The sequence below is a fragment of the Triticum urartu genome, chromosome 6A (genome assembly GCF_056163025.1).
Source record: "Triticum urartu cultivar PI428250 chromosome 6A, HENAU_Tu73, whole genome shotgun sequence".
Taxonomy (NCBI): domain Eukaryota; kingdom Viridiplantae; phylum Streptophyta; class Magnoliopsida; order Poales; family Poaceae; genus Triticum; species Triticum urartu.
In genome coordinates, this window is record NC_141878.1 from 565,991,679 (window position 1) to 566,006,847 (window position 15,169).

The window sequence follows — 15,169 nt, forward strand, 5'->3', positions numbered from 1 at the left end:
AGTTCTTTCGTGCAAGATACTGGTGCAACAGGTACATGTATGATCCTCAGGGATAGCAATGGCACTGTTATTTTCTCGGCATACCGGTACTTATTCCAATGCAAAGATGCCCTTGAAGCTGAGATTAGTGTCACTCTTGAAGGACTGTCACTGAGCATGCAACAGTCAGAGTTGCCTATCATCATTCATTCTGATAGCTCGACTGTTATTGCGGCCTTGACAAACAATTCACTGGACCGGTCGACATATGGTCATCTGATTATGGAGATTAAGAAAATCCTAGCTCTTCGGGTGTTTATTCCGTTAAAAGTAGATCGTATTCAAAATAGAGTTGCTCATAGTCTAGCTAATATTGGTCATTCTGGGGTTGCACCGCCTGTTGATTGCACCGAGTTTCAGATGTTGTTTTAGAGTTTGTATTAGCAGACTGTAACACTATTTCTAAGTAATAAAACCCATGCTTTACCTCGCAAAAAAAGTAATTTCACATCAGTTTCACAGGAGGAGTGCCAACAGAGACAATGGTCCCGGGAGCTGCGCTCGGAAGCGTGCCGGGAAGGTTGAGGCCCGACGGCGGCTGCGCTTGGGAAAGCTGCCGATGGTGAAGACGGGAAGGAGGAAGGTGGAGATGGGGTGATTAGTGCGAGAATTATACATAATACTAAACCTGACTAGGATCCTTTTACCTGGTTTTTTTTGACTTTTTCCTATCAGTCAAAAACCAGCCAATGGGAGTCCGACACGCTAATTACTGGGTGATGCGGGCGTGTGCACCTCGGGTGGACCTAACGATTATGCATGGAAGGGTGCCAATCCTTTTGTCTAGCGCTTGTGGTTGGAGTTGCTCACGTGTTGACCGGATCTGGTGGGATGGTTTGTTAGTTTTTTTTGATTGGTTGATGCATGTTGGGGATGGACACGTGACGTGCCTACGTGGTTGCATGCGGTTTTGCATGTGATGATAATAGTCGGTGCCGCTTAATTCGTTGGCACTCGAAATTTCTTGGCGCCGCTATAATCGTGCCCTCCAGAAGGATCAGGTAAAATACCCCACCGCTTTATGGTCCTATAAAAGCTCAACTTCCTCCGTTGCAGCTTCCTCATGTTGTTGCATCTTCTTTCCTAATTCTCGGCCTCTTTTACCGGTACAATTGACGCCCCATCTCTTCATCACGACCACCCAACCACATCCCTTCATCACGACCACCCAACCATGGAGGAGCCTCTTCTCATCACCTGCCCCTCCTTCCTCCCGGCGGTGCTCTCCTCCCCTTGTCGGCGCAGCGTGGACGGCCATGGAGCTCATTTGCCCTTAAGCGCGCGGTCTAGCCATGGCGACTACGACTGATGGACCAGTTCCTGGAAAGCAATCACGCGCGGAGCTGCATGTACCAGAGGAGTGCGGTGGCGACGGCGAGCACGACGGCGAATACGGAGCAGAGCACGAGAAAGAGGCCTTTCGGTCATACGGCCGCGGCGGCAGCGACCAGGTCGTGGCCCTGGCTCGCGAGCCGGCAGTCGCTGGAGTCGGAGAACTTAACCAGCGGCGGCGAGTTAAGCGCGTGATCCCGCACATCAGCCGCGTCCAACTTGACGAGGAGCAGCGATGGTGGGAGTGTCGCCGTGCCTGGTCCAACCAATGATGAGTCGCCTCCAAGCAATGTGTGAAACCGCGACCATGCCTGGGCGCCCGGCCGTCCCAAGCCTGGACGCCTCCAACGTGCGAAGCCGCGGACCACGTGGTTGCGCGCTATCTAGCCGTCCCCGTGGTCGGTCGTCACCTCCACGCGTTCACTGTGGCCCGCTGGAGCTGCAGCCGTGGCTCAGCGCAGGAACAACCGCGTCGCCATCACCACGGGCGCTGCCTCCGGAGATTGACCACTCGCGACTCGCATGGCTTTTCTCCGCTATTGACTCGCGTCGTTTCTTCAGTGAAACTATGCGCGTCGACGGTAGCCGCCACAACCATATGGAAGCTCCGCAGGCAGCTCTAAGCCCTTACAATGAGAGGTGCTTAGAGAAATAAATCAGTATTTTTTAAGCACCGGTGCTTATTTATACAGGATAGACGCTTAACTAAGCGTCTTTTCTATAGAAATAGGCATAAGTGCTTCAGAAAAACCTGGTTTATTTTTCTAATCACCTTCCTAAGCATCTCCCATTGTAAGAGGAGCGTCCGGGCGCCGGGAATGTGGTGGGAGGTGGACCACCGCGCTCAATGCACGGTTCATTAGCTGTTTAAGTCAACGACTGATTTACTATACTCTGGTGAGCTTTGATCCATATGCTACTTTCAGACTTTCTGCTGGGAACCTAGCTAGCCCATACAGTATGCAAACAAGTATATCTCAAATTCCCATTATGCAGTTTAAATTATGTTAACTATTAGTCATACCTTTTACACCTGCCCACAGATCGCCAAAGAATATTTTTCGGTTTTTTTAGGCCTTTTGGAGGCTCTGTGTGCATCTATGGCTTCCTAAGTTCCTAACCGACATCGATATGCTCATGTACGGTACATAACCATGTCTTTTTCGATCTCCATCTCGCTTCAAAAGATTGCCCTTTTTTATTGCCGTTGCATATGTCTGAACTGAGTTGTTCTGTTTTTTCATTGTATATAAACATTCATGGTGAATAGGTCTGTGTATATAATCCTCTTTTGAACTGCACATGTACTCACCTTTTTGTCGTGACATAAATTGCAGAAAAACTGTCCACCTTTATTTCCATGTCAATAGAACTTACCTAAGAGCATCTTCAACGGCCGCACAAAAATTTGGCGCCCAATAAAAGTTATAGCGCGCCACTTTAGCACTTTTAGTGCGCCGGGACCAACATCGTTTTTGCAGACGTCCAAAAACGCGCGCACAAATAGCACACAGTGCAAATCATGAAGCGCGCAATCCGGAATCCAAAATATGCTGCGCGCGATAGCATTTTTCAGCGCACACCCAAAAACTTTTAGATCTGTTGGAGCTGTGCGGCGCCCAAAAAAACAAAATTTTAATGCGCGGAGCTCTTTTTGGGCGCCTGTTGGAGATGCTCTAAGTACATACTCCCTCCGTAAAGAGATATAAGATTGTTTAGATCATTATTAAAGTAGTGATCTAAACATTCTTATACTATTTTAAAGAGGGAGTATATTTGTTTAAAAAGGTATTTTTTTCTTAAGTTAATATGAGCATGACTTTTCTTAGAGGCTGAAGCATACTAAGAATATATCTGGTTGAATTTATGCATGTACTTTGATTTTGGGTTGATTTATGAGGGTGTTTCATTCATATGAATATATGTAATCACTAATTGAGGTATATATCAATTTCTTGCAGGAAAATATCTTTTCCATATATGAATATGTAATCGCTGATCGAGCTATTTCTTGGAGGAAAATACTGCTAAGAGGATATGATTACCTGAGTGCATTAAGGACAAGGATACCAACAATTTGAACTTGATATCCAAGAGGTCTTCCCTTTGCACCCAGAACATGTCACTCTCTAACAAATTAACATGCAGCAGGAAGTCGTGCTTCCATGCTGCAAAAACTCAAGTTAGATTTTTAGTTTGCATTGTGCATGGTCCTCCAGATTATTTGAAGACCCAACACGTTGTACGGATTCAAGCAGAAAGAAATCCTAATCCTTGACCAAACAGTGAGAGGACAAGACTGTTTCCAAGTCCTATGCACGTAGACACATCATCTCCTACTCCCATGCACGTGGTCTCATCAACCCCAAAATTCACGTCCAACCAAGTATTCCCGTATGGCCAACAAAGATCATTTGACAGAAAAAACAAATCTATCCCCGCAAGCAATTTCTTTTCTCCTCTTTTATTTGAGATTTTATTGGATTGAACAGCGAATTTTATGGGTTCGCCATTTGAAATCTGGGACAATCGAGTGGTACACACCTTGGGTAGGCATAGTGATTTATCCTTGGATTTGTTTTGTTTGATCAAACTGCCTTCTCTCTGTGGTATGGTAGTTTGGCCGCCGATAGATGCCTGCACTCATCGGTGCAAATTTCGAAGCGATATGATTTGGCAGCCGATGTGACTACGTGCATGCGATTAACGCAAGCGTTTTTGAATTATATTAGTTCTTTTTATTGAGATATTTTTCCTTCGGGCGTTTCATGTTTCATGTTGGTGGCTTCTTTTCTTTATTATATTTTTGCCTCTCCATGCTTACAAAGAGATATTTTCTCTGAGACTGATTTGTTTATTTGTTCACGTTCGCACACATGTTATTTCATTCTTGTCAGCAGCGTCGTGTTGAATTTTTTTTCTGCTGCTTCAGGTCGGCTGCCGCTTTGGCTGCAGTTTTTGGTGTTCTAGAATATTTCTACTAGGTTTAGTATATTAATAATGGTGCTCATGATAGGGACCGGTGCATATTAAAGGTGTGGATATGCTGCGTTTCAGTTTGTTGTTTTCCGTGGTTGTTATATTTGTTTCCTTCATGGCATCAAGGAGTGGTGGCTCTCCCTGCAAAAGAAAAAAAAGGCGTGGTCGCTGTGCTGGGCGTCGTTCGGGTCGTCCGCGTTCTGCCTGACCGCCTGCTGATGCCTGATGGTATAGACGTGGTCCTTCTTGTAGGGCGGTGAATATTTATCGTGGTCTTTTGGCATGCTACTAGGCACTGTACACCATGCGAGGCGCAATAGTATTATTGCTTTTGTTTCATACCCAGTCAGTACAAACTTTTTAAGAAAGGAAAACGGAGATGCAAAAAATGTTTTTGCATTTTTTTAAAGATGATATAGGCTACCTATCCTCATTTTGATGAGAATGAAATCTGTAATTGAACTACGTGGGCATAAATAAAAGATAGTTTGATTTTCCTTTTCTCTACATTTTTGTAGCTCTATATATATTATATCTGAGGTAAGGTGATAGACACAACTCTATAAGCTACTTCACAAATGACAAGATGTATCTTGCAATTTTCATGCTAAGACATAATCTTTTACAAAATTAATCCAATATTTTATCTCTTGGGTTTCTTACATAATGGCGTAATGGTGCATTAGTTATAATTTTTCACATTTTATTTTATTCATGTACACCTCCATTTATTATTACGATTTGATATTTGGGGGGGAGGGGTGTTTTTCTCTGCGATCAATTCACATTCTTAAGTGAAAAAATTATATTGATTTCAGTTTGAGTTGAATAATTGAAATCTCAGTATGAGAAGCTATCACGAGGTTGACCTTGGATCATTGCATGCGACTGAGCCTTCAATAATTACCTTTGTGTTGGGCCCCATTAAGTAAACTAAGTAAGCATATACATTTGCTTGCCACTCAAACCAAAAATTGAACAAAAATACTTTTTTATTGTTCTTTTCTTTTGTTTGAGGTTCATGTCCACTACATTATTTCAGATTGTGAATTTTCCTGTTCTATGCATATATATATATATATATATATATATATATATATATATATATATATATATATATATTACAGTTCTTTGTGATATTGACCTATAATACATCATCATAGTAAAAAAAAATTGGTAACCTATATGGGGTCAATGGGGTGGTACCAACATAGGGCTGTCATCTTCGTGACACACAACACGTATGCACAACATTCATTAATAATATCATGGTCCTTGCATCTTAGCTTACTAACTTTTGTTGTTTCTTCAGGTTTAATTCTTTGGGGGCAGAATCAATGTCTTTATTTTTTTTATCACCAAGCCTGATTGTAACAAAATCCCTAGCAGTTTGTGTGACAAAACTGAAGCTTTCAGTTTAATTCGGTCCGAAACAATGGTTGATTTACGTAATAAAGTTGCACTTTTCAAAGTGCCTTATTCGTCTATCCTAGCTTAATTGCAATATAAGACAATCCAGTAAGTTGTCCATCATGTTACATATGCAACTGTTTGGGTACACTTTTATTTATGTTTGTTCCCTCATACGCAAGCAGGGCAGGCGGGGACAACAGATAGATACCTTGCCTAATAGTGCTTTTTGAGGTTTTCTTGAATAAGAGGAAGAAACACTAATACATCAAAGTAAAAAAGAAAAGGAAAAGAAAAACACAATGGTATGCTTTAATATAACCAACCTGGCCACATAAATGATTCTTGAACGATCCGAGCAAAGAAATGATGTCCAAACTAGCAACCAATCAAACAGTCGAAGAAGTAACACATAAGGATTCCTTTTACAACGTATGTAATTTCAACATGAAGTATATCGACAGAGCTCCGTATCATTTCATTACCTGCACAAACCCAGCGGGCTGTTGAACAAGGATGCTATGAATTACCAAAGAACCAAAAAGTAATCATGCAATATCAATATGTATTCAATTTATCTACAATGTACCAACTATTTTCATGCAATAAAGCTTTTCTTTATGAAAGATTTCAGCATCGATACCAATATGATTTTTGTACATACACCATAACATAAAAAGTAAAGTGAACAAGCAAAAATAGAACAATTAATAGGATAATAAATGGATAAAGCTGTATACAGAATTTCTCACATAACTTATCAATAGGCGCGGCGCGGGCATAGCTAGTTAATTCTATGAGGGGGATTTTGAAAAAAAAAATAGACTGCACTACGGTCGGACATGAATTTTGGGACGATTGGTTTCAGTCAGACGGTTGGTTTTGGCTTCGTATACGTATACGTATGCGTGTGGGGGTTGTGTCAGGAAAGAAACCGAAACCAAAACCAATCGGAAAAAGCCTCCAGATCCGATCCCAAATTGATCCCTTGCTTCGCACCTATAAGTAGGAATCAAATTGATCCCAAACAAACCCTCTCACTCGTCCGCAGCCCCGCCGCCGACTTTTTGCCCAGCACGTGCGCATCCATCGAGCGCGGAGTAAGATCGACAGATCAGCAGGCGAATCGACGAACACGCAGATGAAGAGCTCGGCGCTGATGAGTCCGGGTGAAATCCAAGAGGAGATGGCGTACGAGGCAGAGACATTCGCTGCACATGCTCGTGTTTGGGAATCCGCCTGGAGCAAGACCTGCGGCTACTTCACGGACACCAGTGAGTAACACACCAATCGACCGATCAATTTTGTTTAATTATAATCGGTTCTGCTGATCACCTGGTGCTTGGAAACTCTTCGCTTGATTCGAAATTACTAGATAAGAGCAGTGCCTTTGACCCTAGGGATCATAATGTGACAATTCCATATGGGGATCCGTAGAACATTTTCGCTCCCATCTGTTCCCGTCTTCCCATACACATATACTCCCTCCGTCCCATAATATAATATGGTTTTACACTGTGTCAAAAACGCTCTTACACTATGGGATGAAGGGAGTACTATATAATATGGAGAATGGGTTCTTGTTTATTTTGCTGGTTATCGAGTGGTAGTTCATGCCAGCTCATGCCTGTTAATTAGAACATTCTAATGCGGGGTTAACCTTTTTTACAGCGTCGCTGAGTTCCATGCAATTTACGCACTATGTACCTGGACGCATCTCAGACAATCGTGCTGGGTCTACTCCAGAAACCTTGCAGGTTTTCTCCATCAAACTCGCTGAAATAGCTGGGGCTCTCGCCTGGCCATTGTCTGTGTATGGTGCGACTGCTGTTCGGGACATCGCGGATCATAACCGTAACCTTCTCTTCTCTTGCGATAGGAGCGAGGCCCAAGAACTCAAACAAGATGTACGTACCATCTTAATTTGCTCTTCATTTTATTTTGGAGATATTTGTTGGTTAATGGGGTGATCGATGATGTTTGTAGGATTCTTTTTTGCGCTTAATTGGGCCATCACGTGCAATTGTGTTAACAGACATAGTTGACATTAAAATCCAACTGAAAGTGAAAGGTCCGACAATGTCTCAAGATAAAGCATTGATCAGCTATGTCGCCAATTATAGTGGAGGTGGTCTTGGCATATCGACCCTTTGCATTGATAATTGTTTGTGTACACTGGAGTTATGCTTGCAGCGTGTCAAACGAACAGTCCAGGCTACCATCTTGAGTGTCCGAGTTGTCAAGTGTGGTTCATGGCCGTTTGAATATGGTGGCCGAGTTGCTTGCTCCTCAGCTTCACGGGAAACGGTGGTCACTGATAGTGGAGTCACTTGTGCTATTAATCCCTCATCTAGCCAAATTGTAATGCTTGAATCAAAAGATGGAGCAATGCTGAAAGGTCTTAATGGTCACACATACCTGCCGAGGCAAGTTGTTTTTGTAGAAATTGAAGGAGTGTTGGACATTGCCATAGAAGCCTACACAAAATCTGGTGATATCGGTGCACAGGGTCGTATTTGTTTCGCGCCCCAGGTTTGCAACATAAGCCAGGATAAATTTGTCATTGCAGATGTTGAGGTGATGATTACGATTGCTTGGTCCCTTGTCCCTACAAGCAAAAGGGAAATTGTGGCACAACGACAGTTTGTCTAAAACTGATAGCTAGGAGGTTGTGGCGTGGAACACTGAAAAGACAAGGCAACACCAACCAAACCTTTGCGCATGTTAGAGTATATATACTGTGTATATACCGTACAACGCATGTATATGGTCAACCGTTGTATGTGTGAGTGCGTGTGATCGTGGCACACGATTTGTGTGTAGTGGCGCATGATCCCCTCGGCCGAGGCCCTATGTAACTTGTATATTAACCCCAGCCGATGAGCTAATGGATGTGTGTTGATTCCATACTTCCTCCCTCCTCAAACATGGTTTCAGATACCCCCGACCAGATCAATCCCTTTGCTTCGATCGTCGATCCTGCTTCCGCTGCTATGGGCGACGCCCCTGACTCCTCTCACCCCCTGCGAACGACGGCTCTGCCCTCCTGCTGCCGCTCCGCCACCGCCGCCTGCTCTTCTGCCCACTGGCCCGGCCGCTGTCGCGCCACCAACTTTTGGCATTTTAATGGCCCTTGCTACATTTGAGCCCATTTCTAGTCCGAAGTGACTTTTGACCTCTTAACGGCCCAGGGTTTTCGTGGAAAATTTTCAGCTAAACCTGACAATCGGCATGTTAAAGGCCCGTGGAATAATTGGCCCTATCTATGGCCTGAATTTGCATCCGGCTTGCTAACAACCTATTATGTAACTGGGCCAACCAAGGCCCGAGATATATTTTGGCCTGTTAACGGTCCGTCATGTAATTGGGCCCATCATAGGCCAAGGTATATTACGGCCTATGTCGGCAGGTGAATTCTTTGGCCCAATTCAGGCCAAATATACTTTTTCAGCCTGTTAAAAACCCATGGTATTTTCTGGCCCAATCAAGGCCTACAGTTTGTTAAGAGCAACTCTAGCAGATCCCGCAAAAACTCGACCCGCAAAACGCGTTTGTAGTTTCACGAAGATCTCGTTTGCGGGTTGAAAACTAGCATGGCCGAACAGTAACCGTATCTAAAACTGCATAATTTGAAAAAACAATTTTGCGGGAGAAATTGCACCTCGTTGACGCGAGTAGGTCATCACATACTACATAGATTTTACACGATCAAACACTACAAACATAGTTCATACTACATACTACGTTAATACTAGTACTAGAGGGGTGGGGATCTGACGGCGGCGAGGTCGCGGCCATGGATGACGCTGTTGGGGAACGTAGTAATTTCAAAAAAATTCCTATGCACATGCAAGATCATGGTGATGCATAGCAACGAGAGAGAAGAGTGTTGTCCACGTACCCTCATAGACCGAAAGCGTAAGCGTTATGAGAACGCGGTTGATGTAGTCGTACGTCTTCACGATCGACCGATCCTAGTACCGAACGTACGACACCTCCGCGATCTGCACATGCTCAGCTCGGTGACGTCCCACGAACTCACGATCCAGTAGAGCTTCGAGGGAGAGCTTCGTCAGCACGACGGCATGATGATGGTGATGATGAAGTTGCCGGCGCAGGGCTTCGCCTAAGCACTACGATGATATGACCGAGGTGGATTATGGTGGAAGGGGGCACCGCACACGGCTAAAAGATCAATGGTGAACTTGTGTGTCTATGGGGTGCCCCCTCCCCCGTATATAAAGGAGTGGAGGAGGGGGAGGAGGACGGCCTCCTAGGTGCGCCCCAAGGGGAGTCCTACTCCCACCGGGAGTAGGATTCCCCCCTTCCCAAGTTGGATTAGGAGAGAAGGAAGGGGGAGGAAGGAGGAAGGAAAGGGGGGGCCGGCCCCCCTCCCAATTCAGATTGGGCTTGGGGGGGGGGGGCGCCCCCTCCTTTGCTACCTTGTCCTCTCTCCCACTATGGCCCAATAAGGCCCATATACCTCCCGGGGGGTTCCGGTAACCTCCCGGTGCTCCGGTATATGCCCGATCTCACCCGGAACCATTCCGATGTCCAAATATAGTCGTCAAATATATCGATCTTTATGTCTCGACCATTTTGAGACTCCTCGTCATGTCCGTGATCATATCCGGGACTCCGAACTACCTTCGGTACATCAAAACACATAAACTCATAATACCGATCGTCACCGAACGTTAAGCGTGCGGACCCTACGGGTTCGAGAACTATGTAGGCATGACCGAGACTCATCTCCGGTCAATAACCAATACCGGAACCTGGATGCTCATATTGGTTCCTACATATTCTACGAAGATCTTTATCGGTCAAACAGCATAACAACACACGTTGTTCCCTTTGTCATCGGTACGTTACTTGCCCGAGATTCGATCGTCGGTATCTCAATACCTAGTTCTCATTACCGGCAAGTCTCTTTACTCGTTCCGTAATGCATCATCCCACACTAACTCATTAGTTACAATGCTTGCAAGGCTTACAGTGATGTGCATTACCGAGAGGGCCCAAAGATACCTCTCCGACAATCGGAGTGACAAATCCTAGTCTCGATCTATGCCAACTCAACAAGTACCATCGGAGACACCTGTAGAGCACCTTTATAATCACCCAGTTACATTGTGATGTTTGGTAGAACACAAAGTGTTCCTCCGGTATCCGGGAGTTGCATAATCTCATACTCTTAGGAACATGTATAAGTCATGAAGAAAGCAATAGCAACATACTAAACGATCAAGTGCTAAGCTAACAGAATGGGTCAAGTCAATCACATCATTCTCTAATTATGTGATCCCGTTAATCAAATGACAACTCATGTCTATGGCTAGGAAACTTAACCATGTTTGATTCAACGAGCTAGTCAAGTAAAGGCATACGAGTGACACTCTGTTTGTCTATGTATTCACACATGTATCAAGTTTCCGGTTAATACAATTCTAGCATGAATAATAAACATTTATCATGAAATAAGGAAATAAATAATATCTTTATTATTGCCTCTAGGGCATATTTCCTTCAGTCTCCCACTTGCACTAGAGTCAATAATCTAGTTCACATCGCCATGTGATTTAACACTAATAGTTCACATCACCATGTGATTAACACCCATAGTTCACATCGTCATGTGGCCAACACCCAAAGGGTTTACTAGAGTCAATAATCTAGTTCACATTGCTATGTGATTAACACCCAAAGAGTACTAAGGTGTGATCATGTTTTGCTTGTGAGAGAAGTTTAGTCAACGGGTCTGCCACATTCAGATCCATATGTATTTTGCAAATTTCTATGTCAACAATGCTCTGCATGGAGCTACTCTAGCTAATTGCTCCCACTTTCAATATGTATCCAGATTGAGACTTAGAGTCATCTGGATCAGTGTCAAAACTTGCATCGACTTAACCCTTTACGACGAACTCTTTGTCACCTCCATAACCGAGAAATATTTCCTTAGTCCTCTAAGGATAATTTTGACCAATGTCCAGTGATCTATTCCTAGATCACTATTGTACTCCCTTGCCAAACTCAGGGCAGGGTATACAATAGGTCTGGTACACAGCATGGCATACTTTATAGAACCTATGGCTGAGGCATAGGGATGACTTTCATTCTCTATATTCTGCCGTGGTCGTGCTTTGAGTCTTACTCAACTTCACACCTTGCAACACAGGCAAGAACTCCTTCTTTGACTATTCCATTTTGAACTACTTCAAAAACTTGTCAAGGTAGGTACTCATTAAAAAAACTTATCAAGCGTTTTGATCTATCTCTATAGATCTTGATGCTCAATATGTAAGCAGCTTCACTGAGGTCTTTCTTTCAATAACTCCTTTGAAACACTCCTTTATGCTTTCTAGAAAATTCTACATTATTTCCGATCAACAAAATGTCACTCACATATACTTATCAGAAATGATGAAGCGCTCCCACTCACTTTCTTGTAAATACAGGCTTCACCATAAGCCTGTATAAAAACTATATGCTTTGATCAACTTATCAAAGCGTATATTCCAACTCCGAGATGCTTGCACCAGTCCATAGATGGATCGCTGGAGCTTGCATATTTTGTTAGCACCTTTAGGATCGACAAAACCTTCTTGTTGCATCACATACAACTCTTCTTTAAGAAATCCATTAAGGAATGCAGGTTTGATATCCATTTGCCAAATTTCATAAAATGCGGCAATTGCTAACATGATTCGGATAGACTTTTAAGCATCGATACAAGTGAGAAAATCTCATCGTAGTCAACACCTTGAACTTGTCGAAAACATTTTTGCGACAATTCGAGCTTTGTAGATAGTAACACTACTATCAGCGTCTGCCTTCCTCTTGAAGATCCATTTATTTTTCTATGGCTTGCCTATCATCGGGCAAGTCAACCAAAGTCCACACTTTGTTCTCATACATGGATCCCATCTCAGATTTCATGGCCTCAAGCCATTTCGCGGAATCTGGGCTCATCATCGCTTCCTCATAGTTCGTAGGTTCATCATGGTCAAGTAACATGACCTCCAGAACAGGATTACCGTACCGCTCTGGTGCGGATCTTACTCTGGTTGACGTACGAGGTTCAGTAGTAACTTGATCTGAAGTTACATGATCAACATCATTAGCTTCCTCACTAATTGGTGTAGGAGTCACATAAACATATTTCTGTGATGAACTACTTTCCAATAAGGTAGCAGGTACATTTACCTCATCAAGTTCTACTTTCCTCCCACTCACTTCTTTCGAGAGAAACTCCTTCTCTAGAAAGGATCCATTCTTAGCAACGAATGTCTTGCCTTCGGATCTGTGGTAGAAGGTGTACCCAACTATCTCCTTTGGGTATCCTATGAAGACACATTTCTCCGATTTGGGTTTGAGCTTATCAGGATGAAACTTTTTCTCATAAGCATCGCAACCCCAAACTTTAAGAAACGACAACTTTGGTTTCTTTCCAAACCACAGTTCATATGGTGTCGTCTCAAGGATTTAGATGGTGCCCTATTTAATGTGAATGCAGTTGTCTCTAATGCATAACCCCAAAACGATAGTGGTAAATCGGTAAGAGACATCATAGATTGCACCATGTCTAATAAAGTACGGTTACGATGTTCGGACACACCATTACGCTGTGGTGTTTCAGGTGGCATGAGTTGCAAACTATTCCGCATTGTTTCAAATGAAGACCAAACTCGTAACTCAAATATTCTCCTCCACGATCAGATCGTAGAAACTTTATTTTCTTATTATGATGATTTTCAACTTCACTCTGAAATTATTTGAACTTTTCAAATGTTTCAGATTTATGTTTCATCAAGTAGGTATACCCATATTTGCTCAAATCATCTGTGAAGGTCAGAAAATAACGATACCTGTCGCTAGCCTCAACACTCATCGGACTGCATACATCAGTATGTATTATTTCCAACAAGTTTGTTGCTCGCTCCATTGTTCCGGAGAACGCAGTCTTAGTCATCTTGCCCATGGGGCATGGTTCGCAAGCATCAACTGATTCATAACCAAGTGATTCCAAAAGCCCATCAGCATGGACTTTCTTCATGCGCTTTACACCAATATGACCTAAACGGCAGTGCCACAAATAAGTTGCACTATCATTATTAACTTTGCATCTTTTGGATTCAATATTATGAATATGTGTATCACTACGATCGAAATCCAACAAACCATTTTCATTGGGTGTATGACCATAGAAGGTTTTATTCATGTAAACAGAACAACAATTATTCTCTAACTTAAATGAATAACCGTATTGCAATAAACATGATCAAATCATATTCATGCTCAACGCAAACACCAAATAACACTTATTTAGGTTCAACAGTAATCCCAAAAGTATAGGGAGTGTGCGATGATGATCATATCAATCTTGGAACTACTTCCAACACACATCGTCACCTCGCCCTTAACTAGTTTATGTTCATTCTACAACTCCCGTTTCGAGTTACTACTCTTAGCAACTGAACTAGTATCAAATACCGAGGGGTTGGTATAAACACTAGTAAAGTACACATCAATAACATGTATATCCAATATACCTTTGTTCACTTTGCCATCCTTCTTATCCGCCAAGTATCTAGGGCAGTTTCACTTTTAGTGACCATTTCCTTTGCAGTAGAAGCACTTAATTTCAGGCTTGGGTCTAGCTTTGGGCTTCTTCACGGGAGCAGCAACTTGCTTGCCGTTCTTTTTGAAGTTCCCCTTCTTCCCTTTACCCTTTTCTTGAAACTAGTGGTCTTGTCAACCATCAACACTTGATGCTTTTCTTGGTTTCTACCTTCGTCAATTTCAGCATCACGAAGAGCTTGGAAATCGTTTCCATTATCCCTTGCATATTATAGTTCATCATGAAGTTCTAGTAACTTGGTGATAGTGACTAGAGAACTCTGTCAATCACTATCTTATCTGGAAGATTAACTCCCATTTGATTCAAGTGATTGTAGTACTCAGACATTCTGAGCACATGCTCACTAGCTGAGCTATTCTCCTCCATCTTGTAGGCAAAGTACTTGTCAAAGGTCTCATACCTTTTGACATGGGCATGAGTCTGAAATACTAATTTCAACTCTTGGAACATCTCATATTCTCTGTGGCGTTTCAAAAACGTCTTTGAAGCCTCGATTCTAAGCCGTAAAACATGGTGCACTAAACTATCAAGTAGTCATCATATCGAGCTTGCCAAACGTTCATAACGTCTGCATTTGCTCCTGCAATCGGTCTGTCACCTAGCGGTGCATCAAGGACATAATTTTTCTGTGCAGCAATGAGGATAATCCTCAGATCACGGATCCAATCCGCATCATTGCTACTAACATCTTTCAACTTAGTTTTCTCTAGGAACATATCAAAAATAAAACAGGGGAGCTAAACGCGAGCTATTGATCTACAACAT

At 43.0% G+C, this 15,169-nt stretch overlaps 1 protein-coding gene across 1 annotated transcript; it reads left to right on the top strand.

Moving 5' to 3' along the window:
- The first annotated feature begins 6,697 nt into the window (after positions 1 to 6,697).
- On the top strand, positions 6,698 to 8,693 carry LOC147966372 (uncharacterized). Its single transcript, XM_087528864.1, has 3 exons — positions 6,698 to 7,034; positions 7,432 to 7,667; positions 7,747 to 8,693. The coding sequence occupies exons 1-3, from the start codon at positions 6,902 to 6,904 to the stop codon at positions 8,410 to 8,412; spliced, it is 1,035 nt and encodes a 344-aa protein (XP_087384990.1). The 5' UTR covers positions 6,698 to 6,901; the 3' UTR covers positions 8,413 to 8,693.
- Positions 8,694 to 15,169: the final 6,476 nt, after the last annotated feature.